The 18148-nt window shown below is 50.9% G+C and overlaps 1 protein-coding gene across 1 annotated transcript in view; it reads right to left on the reverse strand.

Moving 5' to 3' along the window:
• Window positions 1–137: 137 nt before the first annotated feature.
• Window positions 138–18148, reverse strand: part of LOC134029635 (protein jagged-1) — a 27163-nt gene continuing 9152 nt past the window's right edge. Inside the window, exons 3-14 of the mRNA XM_062473889.1 lie at window positions 13460–13517; window positions 9821–10075; window positions 9057–9117; window positions 8614–8744; window positions 7803–7922; window positions 7274–7387; window positions 5722–5835; window positions 3532–3645; window positions 3250–3296; window positions 2781–2957; window positions 2010–2160; window positions 138–1708 (exon numbers count right to left, since the gene is read on the reverse strand). Coding sequence (XP_062329873.1) covers window positions 1281–1708; window positions 2010–2160; window positions 2781–2957; window positions 3250–3296; window positions 3532–3645; window positions 5722–5835; window positions 7274–7387; window positions 7803–7922; window positions 8614–8744; window positions 9057–9117; window positions 9821–10075; window positions 13460–13517 — 1770 coding nt within the window. The 3' untranslated portion in view covers window positions 138–1280. The remainder of the gene's footprint in view (window positions 1709–2009; window positions 2161–2780; window positions 2958–3249; window positions 3297–3531; window positions 3646–5721; window positions 5836–7273; window positions 7388–7802; window positions 7923–8613; window positions 8745–9056; window positions 9118–9820; window positions 10076–13459; window positions 13518–18148) is intronic.

Below are 18148 nucleotides of genomic sequence, written 5' to 3' on the forward strand. Positions count from 1 at the left end.
CAATCACAGTAGCTGAAAGCCATGATGGGATAACAAAAGCAAGGTCATAGTGAACAGACATTGTGCGCACACACACACACACGCACATATACACACGCACACACAGGTTGGATTGAAGATGCACACATATCTTTGTCAGGTAAATGCACTTTAATCACAATCCATATTAGCTGGTCTTCTCAGACATATGGAAGGGAACAGAGAACAAAAAGCATGAATTAAAACATTCTGAGACCAAACCACAGTACAAAAAGATCAGTTTCAATATGTACAACAAATATACAACATTGCTATTTTACACAAAGGTATAAAAATCATACATCTTTGAATCGCAGTGTTACAGAGACCATGCAGGCAACAGTGTAGTGTTAGAATTCAGTTCATTCCCAAAGTTAAAACTTCCTTCGGTACATTTTTGAGAGCATTTTCTATTTTGTTTATCTCTCTGGGTGTTTTTTTTCTTTACTAAAGGGCACCATTTAGAATGTGTTGATTCAGTAAATGTGATTCTTTCATTTCTTAATCCTTTACCTTCTCTCGCTCCCCCAAGTAATAGACATGAAGGCTTATACGCGCGCACACACACACACCCACACACACACACACACACACACAACCAACAAAACACAGAACAACAACACACACCTACACTTAAATTTAAGCATGTGAGTTTATCCTTCAGATCAACTCATCCTTCATGGAATGAGACCCACGCCTTCCTCCCTCTCCCTCTGTCACTGCCTTGTAACACACTCTCAGGCTGGACACCCAGACCGTACAGGAAGCCAGGCTTATCTGGTGCAGGATGGTCCAATCGCATTAGGGGAACGGGCCCCATGTGATCTCCACCAGGACTCGGGTGAAATGAGGCAAAGAGACAGGCCACATACACACTGCACTCAGGCCCACATCAGACTAGTTCTGAGTTCAGGATGAAGTCAGAGGTCATAGTTCAGATCTATGCCATCTCTCTCCCCATTGGCAAGGCTGCGCCCTAAAATAGGATCAAGGCCGACAACAAAATTAGGGTCCACATCCTACTTAGCTCACAGAAGGTCAGCCCATAATAGTTTTGGCTGGCAGTAGAGCAGCCAATGGCAATCTCATCTTACAAAGGATAAGGGGTCAAACTCAGGGAGAGGTCAGACTAGGGTCACCCACCACCACCACTGGAAGTACTGCAGCAATGGCACAGCACCGGAGACTGGGGTTAGACCCCAGAAAGACCTGTTGGGTGCAAAACAAACAGACTGGGATCTGGGAGTTCAAAGGCCCAGAAGTCACACCTCCAGTTCCTGGTTGTCTGCGTAGTGGATGCGGTTTAGTTTCTCCCTCTCCAGGTTGGAGATGTCCTGTTTGTGGGCATGGGAGGGTTTGAGGGCCGGGGAGGAGTGCGAGGGGGCCGGCGAGGGAGGCCGTGTCAGCTCGATCTCCTCGCAGCAGCTTGGGGCGGGGACGGAGGTGTGGGGGCCCACGGGGGCCAGGAGGGGCGAGGGGCGGTCCAGGTTTCGGATGAGAGTGACGAACTCTCTCTGGTTGTTGATGGCCCCCTCCTCCGGAGGTCCTCCTTGCTGCTTCTTCCGCCGCCGGTGCAGACGGGAGAGGAGGAGGGCGCAGGCAGCGCAGCCGCATGCCGTCACCAAGGCGGACACGCCCACCAGCACCATGTAGAGGCTGAAACCCCCACGAGCAGGGTCCGACATGGCGCCTGTCAGGTAGCAGAGGGGAGAGAATGGGAATAGGAAAACTTTGTGGACACATTTTAGACCAACAACACAATTAGGGGCCACATCCTACTTAGCTCACAGGGGGCCAACCCATAATAATCTTGGCTGACAATAGAGCAGCCGATGGCAATCGTAGTTGACCAAGGGTAAGGGGGTCAAACTCAGGGAGAGGTCAGCTTAGTAGGAAGTGGACAAATTGTCGGATGTGCAGGGTACAGTGTCTTGGATCCAGTTTCTGGATAGGTAGAAGTCCTAAACACACACTCTGCACTTGGCACGTACCTGGGCAGTGCTGGCCATGGCAGGGATCCTTGAGGCTCGTGCACTCGTTGCCATAGTAACCCTCGGGGCAGCCGCACACGTACCCCCCGTCCGTGCTCCGACATGGTACGCCCTGCTGGCAGGGGTTGGGACTGCACGGATCCGCCAGCACCTAGAGAGAGAAGTAGGGAGAGATCGGTTGGAAGTGACAGTCGCTGGGAGGGAACATCCCCTTTGAGCTCATTTCCTTTTTCCACGTTTTAACCATTGTGTTATCTTCGGGTCATTCTGACCCATCAGTCATTGTGACCCACCGTCGTATTGCAACAAATTTACCGCATACAAAAACAAAGTGAAGCATTTTCTTTTAACAGTTGGGCTGTCTCAGACCCCCCGCATTGCAAAGGTTAAAATAACATTATTTTGATTTGTTTTTGTATTGGGTAAAATTGGGTGAACACAACGATGGTTCGTTATGAACCTTTGGGTCATGTGACCCGAAGGCAGCACAAGGGTTAAGAGATGATCCGAGTCGAAACATGACAGATATGGGAGGAGAGATATAGGGAGTCAGGTGGCTGAGTGGTTAGGGAGTCGGGCTAGTAATATGAAGGTTACCGGTTCGATTCTTGGCTGTGCCAAATGACGTTGTGTCCTTAGGCAAGGCACTTCACCCTACCCGCCTCGGGGGGAATGTCCCTGTACTGTAAGTCGCTCTGGATAAGAGCGTCTGCTAAATGACTAAATGTAAATGTAAATGACAGATATGCTGCGTTGTCTGAGCCAGCTGACCTCGCAGAAAGGCCCGGAGTATCCCACCGCACAGCTGCAGGAGGCCGTCCTGCCGGCCTCCTGCACACAGTGTCCTCCGTGCAGGCAGGGGGCGCTGTCACATGGGCCGGGGACGTTCTGACAGTGCTTCCCAGTGAACCCTGGCAGACACAGGCAGCGTGACCCTGACACCAGATCCTGGGGGGGGGGGGGGGGGAACAGGAAGAGAGACGTCAGGTCAGGTCAGGAAGAATCTTTACATCTTTTACAATCTTTACAACTGGTCACCACGAGAGGCTGTGTTCAGAGCGATAGTTCCCTCCCACCAATGACGGAGAACTTCCTTTCAGGTGAGGAGAGAGAATATTGGGTATGAACCTCGCACACAAACCACGAAGACACACAAGCACAGACCGAGTCTGATGCAGACAGTCAAGAGGACAAGACGTCCCTGACAAAAACAGGAAGTACGCCCAGGAAACACTCTTACCTCACATCGACCTCCATTCAGACACAACCCCTGGCAGCTGGTGTCCCCTAAAGAGCACAGAGAAGATAACACACTCTCAATCACACACTTTAAGACACGCAATATCCCCCTGGCCATAACACGGTGTATTCAAACCACATGTTGCAGCTCACAAGGCTAGCAAAAACATAAAATTAAGTTCTATTTTCTCACGATGGTGGCTCATTGTGGAACAGCGTGTGCAAATGTAAAACTTAATTGAACGAAAAGAATCTGCCTTGATATGTCAGTCTTTATACTCACTGATGTCACAGTTAGGCCCCGTCCATCCTGGTAGGCAGTCACAAAGGTATCCACCAATCAGATTGCGACAGGAGCGTGCGTGGACACACACATCCATCTCGCACTCATCGGTGTCTGAGAAGAGAGAGAGATTCAGAAGAGAGAGAGATTCAGAAGTTGTCAGAATGTGAAACCGTCAATCCTGAATTGAACAAAGAGCCGCCTTGAAGCCGTTCCAAGATTTCATTTGACAAGTGTAAACAACACCACAGCACAACACATAGATATTGCTTTTCATCGTGTATCCGCGGGTGTGTGTTTTCCTAGCACACCTTACAGCTACGCATTTCATCTGTGTGTTTGTACCTGGCCCAAATCACATCAAACTGTCGGGAGAAGGAAAAGCAATAAAGCTTTCAATGTCGTGGTAAAGAAGTCATTTTACAGCTCACACCGTTGGCCGGGTGACAGAAATGTGTGCTCGTCAGAGATGAGAAGCCAACAGATTTGGGTATCCACGCCCAGACGGACATCACGCACACAGCAGAATGAGGGAACGAGATTTCTACAATGAAAACCTCACAGAGGTGATTCAAAATCCATTTAGGACTATGTAAGTTAACGCATGCCCAGTTTTCCACTGTGTGGGGTTCCCACTGTGATACACATTTCGAAACTCCAACTTACATTACTGTATCCATCTACCTCTCTTTCCCTCCCTCTTCCCTTCATCTCTCAACTTGACTCTCTTCACCTCTTCTTCTCTCTCTGTGTTCTGTGTGTCCCCATCCACCCATTCTTCCCCTCTTCCCCCTGGGGATAGGGTCTGACAGGAGGGGAAGGGGGAAGAATGAAAATGTGACACCTTGAATGAGGAGGGAGGAAGTGGTCAAGTAAGGTGATCCAGAGCCTACTCCTGTGATGTTGAGTCCCACTGAGATGTTTTACAGGAGAGACCGGGAGAGAGCATAAAGAGAGAGCAGAGATAGAAAGAGCCTGAAGGAAGGGATACACACAGATCCATAGCATAGAGGGGACTGAGAGCTGGGAAGGGCTCAGAGAGAGGGGGGGGAAGAGAGCTAGGGAGAGAGAGAGAGTGTGAGGTAAGGAGAGAGGGAGGGAGGAAGAGTGAGGTAAGGAGAGAGAGAGGGAGGGAGTGAGGTAGAGAAAGAGGGAGGGAGAGAGTGAGGTAGGGAGAGACAGACAGTGATGTAGGGCGTGAGAGAGCACGGGAGGGAGGTAGGGGGAGGGAGAGAGTGAGGTGGGGAGAGAAGGAGGGGAGGAGAGAGAGAGGGGAAAAGACTGCTTGGGTCAGGGAAATTCTCATGGTTGGTTTCTACCTCTTGTGAGGAGCCGTGGTTTATGTGTGTGTGGTGTGTGTGGTGTGTGTGGTGTGTGTGTGGTGTGTGTGGTGTGTGTGTGGTGTGTGTGGTGTGTGTGGTGTGTGGTGTGTGTGGTGTGTGTGGTGTGTGTGTGGTGTGTGTGGTGTGTGTGTGTGGTGTGTGTGGTGTGTGCGGTGTGTGCGGTGTGTGGTGTGTGCGGTGTGTGTGGTGTGTGTGTGGTGTGTGTGTGGTGTGTGTGGTGTGTGTGTGGTGTGTGTGGTGTGTGGTGTGTGTGTGGTGTGTGTGGTGTGTGTGTGGTGTGTGTGGTGTGTGTGGTATGTGGTGTGTGTGGTGTGTGTGGTGTGTGCGGTGTGTGTGGGAAGGGGGAGCGGTATCTCTGGGCTATGAAGTGTATCTGTGTGGGATTATCAGGTGTCAAAGTGACATATAACTCTAACAGAGGGAATAGTGGGAGACTGTCATCATGAAATAATATCTCCCTTAACTATTATATCCCCCAAGCGTGTCCTCTGTGTGTGTACATGCATTGTATGTATGATTGTGTGTGTGTGACTGTGTGTGTGTGTAGACTATCTTTCATTAGAAATCCAAGCGAAGAGATCCAACCTTCGGGTGATTTGGCTCAATATAACCGTATTATATAGGAACACCAAGATGAATACAGTGGCAGTGAAAGAGCCTGAGAGTGCATAACTCATGCATTGAGAGAATGGCTCCAAATGTGTACGGTAGTTCCTAAGGAGCCAAATGTTATCCCAGACACCCAGTAGCAAGGTTCCATTCAATAGTCCAGAGTGTTCTGCTGTGTTCTATAACTAGTCCACGGTGTTCTGCTGTGTTCTAGAACTGTGTCAGACATCCTACTGACCCAGCTGGCAGGTTCGGCCCATCCACCCGGGAGGGCAGAGGCACTGGTATCCCTCTGGAGTCTCCTGACATGTCGCACCACGCCCACACGGGCTCGACTCACACTGTAACACCGCTGGTGGGCGGGAGGGAGAAAGACAGAATCAATCCATCACTCAGTCAATCCATGCATCCATTAAACCATCCGTAATTGAGAGGTGATACATATTGTGCATGATGGTGATGCTTATGTTTGTGTGTACCTGTGTGTGGGTAGGTTTGGATGATTGTGTGGGTGTGTGTGTGCATGTGTGCGTGTGTTGCATTGGTATGCGGATGGTCCTGTGGGCCTATGTTTTCATTCCCTACTCTCCTGCTCTGGGTCCTGGGCAAACACTGATAACAAGAATCATCTGCTACCCTGCACTCACACCTCACAGGCCCTCCTGGACACCAGAGAAAGAGGGGGAGAGGGAGGGAGAGATGGAAATAGAGTAAGGGAGAGGGGGGGAGACATGGTGAGGGAGAAAGGGAGAGCAGGGGAGAGAGAGAGAGGGTGAGAGGGAAAGGAGGAGGGAGAGGGTGAGGGAGAGAGAGAGGGAGGGGTAGGGATGGAGAGTGGAAGGATTTGAGGAAGGAAAGAGGGGAAGGCATAGAGAGAGGGAAGGAGGGATGGGGGAGATGAGAGAGCTGCCACGCCTGGTTCCCCTCTCTGGAGAGAAATTGAAAACGGAGTGATCATGAGGAACATACGAGTGAGAAAGCCCCAGTAGAGAGGAGAAGGAACTGAGTGAAACAGAGGGAATGGCTGATCAGGAGAGAGAGAGAGGGGGGGGGGGGAGAGAGAGTGAGAGAGAGAATAATCCAAGGTGTGTGAGAAAGAGCGAGGAGCGAATACTAGAAAACGTGTACAGAAATGACATCTGTCCATGCCAGACTCTGTGTTCTCATCCATATACCAAAAAAAATCAATTGATTTTGATTTTTTCAAACCTTTAAAAAAATATTTTTTTACTCACAACACTGTTTTTCAACCTTTCCAAAAAAATATCAAAACTTGTTATCGAAATTATTTTTCAAACTCCACCTAGAAAACTAGCAAATCTCTCTGACAATTATGTGTATGTGAGTGCTAGACAGAGAGATTATAAAAAATGTGTGTGTGTGTGTTTCTTTGATAGATAATCATTATTTAATTAATAATCTGTTGTACCTGGCCTCCTCTTAGTTGAACTTTGCCATAGAAAACACACACAAACACACACTCTAATGGGCCTAATTGCTCCTTGTGGGAAACACAGACTGATTGCTGCTGGTACTAGTTGGGTTCTATGTAAATGAGTCTCATCCTGGAGGACTGATTAGAATCTGTTCCCTGGCTATACTCCAATTCAACCGATCACAACCAATCACAACCAATCACAACCAATCCAGGACATATCGAGAGAGAAAGAGAGAGAGAGATCCAGAGCACATGCTTGTGTGTGTGTGTGTGTGTATGGTCTAATGTATTTGTGTGTGTGTGCGTGTGTGCATACATGCATAAAGGTTTGTATATCTGCACTGGTAATTACGGTTGGAGCAGGTGTGTCCGGTCCAGTTGTCTGTACAGACGCAGCTGAAGCCAGTAGGGTCCTCCACGCAGGTGGCTCCATTCACACAGGGGGAAGACAGACACGCATGCTCCACTAGGGGAGGGAGGGGAGGAGCGAGGGAGGGACGGAGGGAGGGGGGGAGGGAGGGAGGAGAGGGAGGGGGGGGGAGGGAGGGAGGGAGGGAGGGAGGGAGGGGGGGAGGGAGGGAGGGAGGGAGGGAGGGGGGGAGGGAGGGAGGGAGGGAAGGAGGGAAGGAGGGGGGGGAGGGAGGGAGGGGGGGGAGGGAGGGAGGGGGGGGGGGAAGGAGGGAGGGAGGGAGGGAGGGAGGGGGGAGGGAGGGAGGGGGGGGAGGGAGGGAGGGGTAGAGGACAGGGAGGAGATGGAGAGAGAAGATTGAGAAGGAGGGCAGGAAAGAGATGAATCTCAACAACAACAAGGTGCAACAACAAGGTGCATAAGACATCGACTTGAAGAGATGGGATCTTGGCTGGGTTGGGCCGCCGCTCACCGATGTCACAGTTGCGTCCGCGGAACCCCTCCTGGCACTCACACTGGTACTCGTTTGGCTCTGTGTTGGCACATGTGCCCCCGTTCTTACATGGCTGGTGGGTGCCACAGTAGTTCAAATCTAAAAGTGACAGGGTGAGAGAGAGAGAGAGAGAGAGAGAGAGAGAGAGAGAGAGAGAGAGAGAGAGAGAGAGAGAGAGAGAGAGAGAGAGAGAGAGCAGGAGACAGAAAACAAGAGATAGTGAAAGAGCGTTTTCCTTTTCAGTAATGTAGCAGACTTCTGCATGTAACAATGTTGCTCACTGATAAGGGACATGGGAAAATGTATATAAAATGGAGACAGCAATTTGAACCCTCTCTCTCTCGTTCTCTCTCTCTGTCTCTCTCTCTCTGTCTCTTTCTCTCTGTCTCTTTCTCTCTGTCTCTCTGTCTCTCTCTCTCTGTCTCTCTCTCTCTGTGTCTCTCTCTTTCTCTGTGTGTGTCTCTCTCTCTCTATGTGTGTGTCTCTGTCTTTCTCTCTCTGTCTCTCTCTCTGTCTCTCTCTCTCACACACACACATACACACACACACAGTGTGGAGTGTAAGGACTAGCTGCAGGCCCTGGGAGTATCTCCTGGTTTGTTAAACTCTGTTTTATAATCACCTCCAGTAGGCTCACAGGCTCTTTGTGACTTTCCACGGAACACGTTAATGGGGAGACCCCGCCCATGCAAGAAGCTAGCCCAGCCCAGCTCACATTCACTTTACCCAAGGCTATCATCTTACCCAAGGATCTAGCCCTGTTCCCTCACCCTCGCCCTCGCCCCCTCACCTTTGTCACACAGCAGTCCTCCCCAGTTGACGTCACACACACACTGCCAGGGCTCGGTGCAGCCTCCGTACACACAGCCAGGAAACGTCACACACTGATCACACAGAGCGCCTTCCCAGCCGTAGTGACACCTGGAGAGGGTGGGGGGGGGGGAGGGGGGGCACAGAGCTGTGAATTATTACATCTGCAAATGATTGTTTTAGTGTTCAAATTCCTCTGTTGCTGTGGCAACATACTTTCCTGCCCATTAAATCTGCTGGACTGAACTGAATGGAATGACAGTTGTGTGTAGAGCTGTTTAAGATGTTTCTTTTGTTGGGTTTTATAGTGGCTAGAGTTCATTGTGCCTCGTCCTTCACTGGTTAACTAAGTGGAACTGTGGTTCACTAGGCTGAACAGGTCGTTACAGATAGTGCTGTTTCTGAGAAGGACGGACGACTCACTTGCATTCTCCAGGAACTGTGCAGGACCCATGTGTCTGGTGACAACTCTGTCTGCACAGCGCTGTAAACACACACACACACATGAACACAGATGAATCAGTCAGGCCTGGAAGTGGGAACTAAATTAATTTCAGCCAACGCTAAACAGGAACATGAAACACCCACAACAAACTGATCTGAGGACACATTTAGTCTTTTCTTTTTTTACATTTCGTCATTTAGTCACTCAGACACACAAGATCCAACAGGAACATTCACGCAGGAGCAAACACACAGGTTCAAATTATATGATGCTGGGCCTCCCAGTCTCTTTAACAAAACTTCCTGTTTCCCTATGACCCAATCAGCGACCTGCTGTGGGGGAAGTAGAGTTGGTTGAGCAGGAAGTGAAGTCACCCAGCGAAGGGCGGACCAGGACGACCACAGGATGTCATTATTCTAGCCTCATATCCTCCATGGTTTCCGCCGTAATTTCCTTCATTTAGTCCCACCTCAATAACACTATGGGGTGTCAAGGGTCAGGGGTCAGGGGTCAAGAAGGGAACCAGATGATGACTGGCACAAAGCAATCAAACAGTCAAACTGTGGAACTCTGACCTCGTAGGAGATTTACAGGGAATGAATATATATGGAAGTCAGCAATGAGTAGATGAGGTTTTCTGTCAGTTTGATAACCTCTTCCAGAGGTGTCTGGTGACCTACATGCAAGGCCAGTCCCAGTCCTGAATGGCTCAGATAGCGGGCTCATTACAACAGAACCTCACCTTGCCGACACTCTGGTCCGGACCAGCCGTCATTGCAGACCTTGGAGCCGTTCGGGTCGCAGCCGAAGTGGCCAAAGAAGTCGTCGCGAGCCCGGCAGAACTTGTTGCAGAACGGCCCGTAGTAGTTGGAGTCGCAGCGGAACCGCAGCCGGTACTCCAGGGTGAGCGTGCGTCCGTGGTGACGGTAGGTCTGCCACTGCTCCCCGGGATTCAACATGGACGACAAGAGGACCCGCTCAATCAGCCCCCCCTGGCCTGGAGGAGGAGAGGAGGAGAGAGTGTGAGAGAGACAGAGACAGAGACAGAGGGAGAGAGTGAGAAAGAGAGAAGTCAGGTTGTCTCTAGAGCAGGACCTACGGGTAGGATCAGAGGGTAGAGAGGGAGGGTGGAAAGGGACGTAGGGAGGGTGGGGGAGTGGAGAGGGCGGGTGGGGCCAGGGACAGAGGACGGTGGGGGGTAAAAGGGGCAGAGATGTTTGAGGGGGACAGAGGGGTGGAGGCAGTGGAGGGCGGAGGGGCACTGGGCTCACTGTTGATACTCCTGACCCCAAGGGAAATTCCCAGAGGGGCTGTCATCTCCAACTCTGCTATAATCCCCCTGACAGGGAATTAACACACACAAAGCATTGAGTGTGTGTCTGTGTGTGTGTAAGAGAGAGAGAGAGAGAGAGAGAGAGAGAGAGAGAGAGAGAGAGAGAGAGAGAGAGAGAGAGAGAGAGAGAGAGAGAGAGAGAGAGAGAGCAAGAAAGTGATAAAGAGAGAAAGAGAATGGTGGGTGAGAGAGAGAGAGAGAGATGTTTGAATGTCTGAGAGTGAAGGAATGTATGTGTATGTGTGTGCATTGACAATGAAATGGAATAGAAACTGTGTGTTTAAGAGATGGGGAGATGGAGCGAGCGATAGAGAGCTAGAGAGGGGGCCCTCGCAAGAGTGGAAGAGAGAGGAAGCAGGAGAAACAGAGGGAATGAGTGGGGGGAGGAAGAGAGGGGGAGAAAGAGAGAGGAAGAGAGGGAGGGAGCTAATAACACATAACAAACCTCCTGATGGAGAGATGAGATCATCTGGGTTTGAAACAAAGGAATCAAAACAGGGGCACATATTGGTCGGAATGTGTTTGAGTGTGGGTTGGTGTGTTTGATTGCTTGTCAAGTGTGCATTCAAGTGTGTGTTTGAGTGTTTCTGTGTGTGTAAGTGTTGGTGTGTTAGTGAAAGTGTGTGTGTGAGTGTGTGTTAGAGAGAGAATGGATGAAAGGGGAGAAGGGAATCAGTGGACACTGAGTGTGTTGTTATCTCATCAGTACCCCTGCCTCTCCAACGCTTGAACTGGGAGCTCCCCAGTGTATTTGTGTGTGTGTGTGTGTGTGTGTCTGTATGTGTGGGTAGTGTGTGTGTGTTTTTGTGTGTGTTTTAGTTCTTCAGACCATGCTGCTGCCTCTGGTCATTTCCATTACTTCATGACTCTCATGTGCCCAGTAGCTAATTTCATCACTCACAGTGAAAAGATCTGCCAACTGCCAGAGACAGAGAGGGGGGGGGGAAAGAGAAAGAGAATGAGAGAGAGTGAGGAAGAGGGGGCAGCAAAGAAAGGATGTCAAGAATTTGTCAGCAAAGAGGGTGTTAGAGTATGATTCCCTCCCTAATGTGATGAGGTTGCACCGCAACAAAAGAACTCCGGAACAGCAGTCGTGAGCTAACACAGGCACATTAGAAATACACACACACACACTCACACACTCAATGTTAGCAAGCAGAGGGGGGAATGCTTATCTCTCTTTCCTCCAGTGTCTTGAGTCTCACTGCCTAGTATTGGATCTGAAGTGTTTGCCCTTGACTGCCAGTGAGAAGCATGCAGAACGCCTATCTCTACCTTCCTCCTAATCACCTGGGCCCCAAAAGACATCAATACACCTATACAGGTCAATAATTCAACATGAGAAGGCACAGACACGAAGAGAAAGAGACAGAGGGAGAAAGTCAAAGAGAGAGGGAGAAAGAGAGAGAGAGAGAAGGGGTGATAAAGACTGTGGAGGGAGATAGAAATAAAGAAAAAAGAGAAAGCAAGAGAGAGAGAGAGAGAGAGAGAGACAGAGAGGAGAGAGAGAGAGAGAGGAGAGAGAGAGAGAGAGAGAGAGAGAGAAAGGACCTGTTCTACCACCCCAGCATTGCCACTGAGTCAGTGAAGGTCATTCATGTTGAAAGCTTAGTCAGTGTCTTCCTCCTCCTCTCCTCTCCCAGGACTCCGCTGCAGTCCGACGGCTCCATTACAGCTAGCTAATCCAGCCTGATTAGGGAACCAGGCTGGAAGTCTGTCCAGCCTGCTCCTGGACGCCTGCGTTCCCGGGGCTGAGCTAAGCCACGGTAGTCCAGTGATGGGGCTTTGAGTTTTACAAAAGCCAGACAGAACCAGAGATGAGGCCCAAACCAGAGGTAAGAACTGGGCTGGAAAGAGGAGGGAGGGAGAGATGGAGGAGAGGAAAGGAAAGGGAAAAGAGAGGGAGGAGGGTGTCTAGATAAGGAGTGGAGTGGATATAGTTTGGTTCCCAGCCTCCTGTTATCTCTAGATTCTTTCAGACAAGACTGCTGCCCTCATACTGGGCAGGGAGGAGGGGGGCGTAGGGGCAGGGAGGAGGGGGGCGTAGGGGCAGGGAGGAGGGGGGCGTAGGGGCAGGGAGGAGGGGGGCGTAGGGGCAGGGAGGAGGGGGGCGTAGGGGCAGGGAGGAGGGGGGCGTAGGGGCAGGGAGGAGGGGGGCGTAGGGGCAGGGAGGAGGGGGGCGTAGGGGCAGGGAGGAGGGGGGCGTAGGGGCAGGGAGGAGGGGGGCGTAGGGGCAGGGAGGAGGGGGGCGTAGGGGCAGGGAGGAGGGGGGCGTAGGGGCAGGGAGGAGAGGATGAAAGACAAGAAATTAGGAAAAGAAAAGTGCATCTCTGGGTTTCTCTCTGTGTTAGAATCTAGAGAGTGCCGGGTGAGAGTGTTTTCGGAACTGTGAGTGTGCTTGTGTGTGTGTCTATGAATTAGTGTGTGTGTGTGTGTATGAATTTGTGTGTCTGTGTGTGTGTTTTTAGAATATTCCGTTCACATTCTCTGTCATGGTGCTTTCACTGATTAAGAGCAGAAACAACTAGAGAAGAGCAGGAAATGAAAGGGTCTGACTAGGAGACCCCTGTAACCCAGTGTCTCTCTCTCTCACACACACACACACACACACACACACCCACAGAGTCTTTCACAAGCAGACACGCACACAAACACACAGTCATTCACAAGCAGACATGCAGACACACACACACAAACATACATGCACACAAAAGTCCAAAAATAAACGGTCTGCCTCTGCTCTGGAGAGGAACCGGGTGAGAAGCTAGAGACAGGGAGGCAGAAGGACAAACAGAGCGTTTCTCTTTCATCTGCTCTGCTCTATCTGTTCCCCTCTCCTCCTCCCCACCTCACCGATTGTCCACTTGTTTCATGTGTGTGGGAAAGTTTTCGAGTCGTATTATTGAAACAGGAAACAATTCAGTTACTTTGTCTGCCTCTTTACTTCTCTCCAAAATTGAGGCAACCCAACACACAGACAGACACAAACACACGTACCCCTGTCTATCACACACACACACAAACACACACACAGTCAGTTCAGCTTACCTAATTCTGACGTGTCGTTGTCATGGTCCAGAGCTTCCAGCACCAGAGAGAAGGATTTCTGCAGAAACAGACAACAAAGGAAGTCAGCAACTCCAGTCAGTCAGTCAGTCAACAGTTCACCATCTTAGCAGCAAACACACCATCAGTTACAGCCTAGCAAACCAGCCCTGCAGGCTGTATGACTGGGCCAAGCTAAAGACAGCATGATGGCTTCCAGGTGGAGGTGTGAGTCCCCAAGAGACAGGCTGCCCACCTCAGCTGCCAGGAAGGATTCAGCCTCCTTCCCAGGCTGAAGGTAGGACAGGTTCAGGCACCGTGTACCAGAGACCCACCATAGATACTGCTCGGACGCTTAGTAAAACTGGCCACATTCAAGCACACGCACTCTGGGTGCCTATAGCACTGAGCGTACAGGAGAGCAGGACACAGCAGACATGTTAAAACACCGACTGGGTCTCCCTGGATGTCACACGAAGATGACAGAGGAGGACATTGTTGTCTTTTTTCCCTCCTTTTTCTGTCTTTCCTGTAGATCAGCGATGAATAATTCAGAACCACATCCTTCCAACCCTCACTCCCTCGCTCCCTCCCTTCCCTCCCTCCCTCCCTCCCTCCCGCTCTCTCTCTATCTCCATGACACACACCAGCGCCTGCCATGCAAATTGGCCCGTGGTGCATTGTGGGAAGGCTCTTCCTAAAGGGCTGCGTGGATGTGCAGTCACGCCTCTGCCGTGGAGACCCACCGCCGAGGAGATGAGTGGAGCGAAGGAGGGAGGCAAGGACAAGTGTTTTAGAGGGAGTGGAGGCGGGAGGGGGAGGGGTCAGCAAAGGTTAAAAGAAGGGGGTGAGGCAGAAGCAGACGGAGGGATGATGAAGGGAAGGCGGAGAGGAGTGGTAGACCAGAGGGAGACGGAGGTGAGGGAAGGGAAGGGTTGAGGAGATGAGAGGTTGTGGATCGTGTGGATCGTTGAGTGGCAGCCTGCGGACCGCTGAGAAAGACGGATGAACCACAGGAGAGGAAGTGAGACGGAGGAGGAGAGGGGGGGATCAGGTGATGAGAAAGGAGGAGGAGGGCTGAAGATGCTGGACAGGAAAGATGGAGGGATAGGGGGATGGAGGGATGGGGGGATGGAGGGATGGAGGGATGGGGTGAACGTGAGGGAGAAGGAGGAGGGATAATAACAGCTACCGTATGAAACGGACAGGAGAGGGTTGAGGGAAGGGATGAGTGACGTAAAAGATGGAGATTGAAGACAGAAGACACAACTTCATACACAAACACACACACACCCCAGCAGGGGGGGAAATGGTGTATGCTCTTATGGGTGGTTTTATGGTGTTTACAGTCTGTGACACACACACACACTCCACCAGCAGTGCCAGTGCTAATGAGGACCAGAGAGAGTTCCCAGTTGGCATGGCGCCAGTGATGTTTGTGGTGATTCATTACTGTAGGCCCACATCACTATGCCGGTCATAATGAATATACAAGTTGGACTAATTGGTGTTCATGTGATCACATAATCTTTCTGATTATTGATGTGAGACCGTTTCGCACACAGTGCCGTTCAATTTTGACTGGCAACTCAGCAAATGATGGACTTCCTTGGTCTGGTGAAATACACTGGCTCAGTCGAGGCTTACTCATAGGTTTGAGGGATTGTTTGACAGGGTTAAGTACCGGGTGTCACCCAGACAGGCACACGCAGCATTACCTCAGCCTTGGCCCTCTCCCAGACTCCTATCTCCTCTCCCATCCTCCATCTCTCCCTCCATCTGCTGTGGCCCGCTGCACCTTTCTCTCCCCATCTCCAGCTCCCTCTTTTCCCATCCCTGTGTAGCCCCAGTGCCAGCACACGCACGCATACACACACAGCAGGGAAGGTCTAGGTGACACACACACACTCACACAAACACACAGTGGAGAAGGTCAAGGTAAAACACACACACACACACCCACAGACACACACCCTGCAGGGGGGACCTAGGTCACAGGCTCGCGTCCAGGTGAGTGACTCACTCAGGAAGGGAGTACTTGTGCCCAGCCCAGATGCGGAGCGTGGAGGTTGTGTATGGACGTCCAGACTAACTTCCTGAAATCCTCGGCAAGAACGCCGAACACTGCAACGCCACAAAAGCACACTTAGGCACGGACACACGTGCATCTGTTCTTTCACAGATTCACAAATACACGCTGTGACGCACAAGAGTTTGCTCCGATTCTGAGATTGTAAACAAGATCCGAGAAAAGCTGCTGTCTGTTCCCAGGAGCAGTGGGAACAGGACAAGGCTACACCCCTCACCCCAGGCTGCCCTGTCCTGCCTCAACACAGCTACACCTCCACCCTGCCCTGCCTCAACACAGCTACACCCCTCACCCAGTCTGCCCTGCCTCAACACACATTTACATTTACATTTAGTCATTTAGCAGACAGCTCTTATCCAGAGCGACTTACAGTAAGTACAGAGACATTCCCCCAAGGCAAGTAGGGTGAAGTGCCTTGCCCAAGGACACAACGTCAGTTGGCATGACCGGGAATCGAACTGGCAACCTTCGGATTACTAGCCCCGATTCCATAACCGCTCAGCCACCTGACTCCCGCACAGCTACACCTCCACACAGCTACACCTCCACCCTGCCCTGCCTCAACACAGCTACACCTCCACCCTGCCCTGCCTCAACACAGCTACACCTCCACCCCTGCCCTGCCTCAACACAGCTACACCTCCACCCTGCCCTGCCTCAACACAGCTACACCTCCACCCTGCCCTGCCTCAACACAGCTACACCTCCACCCTGCCCTGCCTCAGCACAGCTACACCCCTCACCCCAGTCTGCCCTGCCTCAACACAGCTACACCTCCACCCTGCCCTGCCTCAGCACAGCTAAACAGATTGGTTGCTGAAGACTAAACATGACCAAGAGAGAGCGGAAAACCAAACAGTAAACAGCATCAGACAGCTGCTGATAAAATCAACCACAACAATGTGGCGATATTTTTAACCTTTTTCTGACCAAAACAAACATCTCTGAGATATTGTGCCGTCAGCGCCGGAATATCCAGGAAGATGACAGAGCCGGAGAGTGATGTTTGTGTGTTTGTGTGTGTGTGTGTGTGTGTGTGTGTGTGTGTGTGTGTGTGTGGTGTGCGTGCGTGTGTGTGTGAGTGAGGGAACTTGTAAAGGTGTTCAGGGCTTGTTAGGTTGTGGGAGAGCACTGTGATTGCTGTGTGGTGAGTCTGGAAGAACACCATTAAAACACTTCATCAGTCTGAAATCCTCTCTAAGTACATACTTAACTGGGTTTTCCTAACGGACTCATTTCCTTCAGAAACATCCATGGAATGTCTAGGAATCTCTTACTCAACTCCTCTTCTCAGAAGCACTCTCAGAACCATGTTCCAGACCTCTTAGAACCCCAGAACTATTCTCACAACCCATCTCGGAACCATTGTCCGGCACAAGAAAACTGTCATCACATCAGAATCCCATGGGCTCATAACCTCTCAGTCCACAACACTTGAGATCAATGAGGCTGTGGTTCGGGTTGTTGCTCTCTCGTCAAGAAACCGCACATTTCCATGCGTGTCTCGAGAGGTGCCCTCGCTGACCAGCGCTAACAGCTTGGCATGGCCGGGGGAGGAGCGGGCGGGGGGGGGCTGCAAGGGTGGTTCCCAAAACAAGACACCAAAAACAACAAAGATATTAAGAAAGGCATAAATGATCTGTGTGGGCATGGAGCTGTCTGTTTTCCAGACTCGCCCTGCCTTCCTCTCCAGTCTGCCCGTCCTCAGAACAAACCAAGGCAGAGCTGGCAGGGACTGAGCATGCTCCCACATCCCTGCTCCTCTTCCTCTCTGCTCCTCCTTGCTCCTGTTCCTCTCTTGCTCCTCTTCCTCTCTGCTCCTCCTCCTCCTTGCTCCTGTTCCTCACCCACAGGTGACAAGGCTCCTTGATCCTCATGGATCTCCACCTGGGTTTTTTATAGCCACCTTTCTTTGCTCAACATGAGTCAAATTTTGTTTTTTTTATACCTTTTCCACAACTTTTGAGCATCCAGTGACATAACACTTCTTTCCCCAGCATGATCACTCTGTCACATATAACTATTCTAGGGATCTCACATCCCTCTTTAACCTATTCTGTATTCTCTCTCGGTTTGCCTTTTCACCCTGTAGTTCTGTCACATCATCTCCCAATTACGACCCCCCCCCCCCCCCCCCAGACATGGGCAGGGTAGGATATCCCGGCTGAGCCAGGCTGTACAAACAAAGCTCTACAGCAGGAAGAAACTCCCAGCCCTGAGAGAGGAATTTCCCTTCTGTGCTCACACACACACGCACGGAAACTCACAAACGCACACACACACACACACTCGCACAGGCTTACGCACATGCACACGGATGGACACACGCACACAGCAAACACACACACTTGCATTCACACACTCGCGTTGAGCGCACACATACTTTGTCAGAATTATACTAAACTGTGAAAAAAATACAATACATTTAATGTTATTATTTTAGAGAGCCGTCCTTCCCCCGCTTCAGTATGAGACACACAGCCGGCATCCCTCCCCTTGAGTATCGATAGACTGTATAGGCCATAATTATAGAACCACTTTCCCACACACACACACACATACACACCTCACACTCTTTGACCGCGTTTGTCATGACAGCGGTC

Source organism: Osmerus eperlanus, chromosome 11, assembly GCF_963692335.1.
Source record: "Osmerus eperlanus chromosome 11, fOsmEpe2.1, whole genome shotgun sequence".
Lineage (NCBI taxonomy): Eukaryota > Metazoa > Chordata > Actinopteri > Osmeriformes > Osmeridae > Osmerus > Osmerus eperlanus.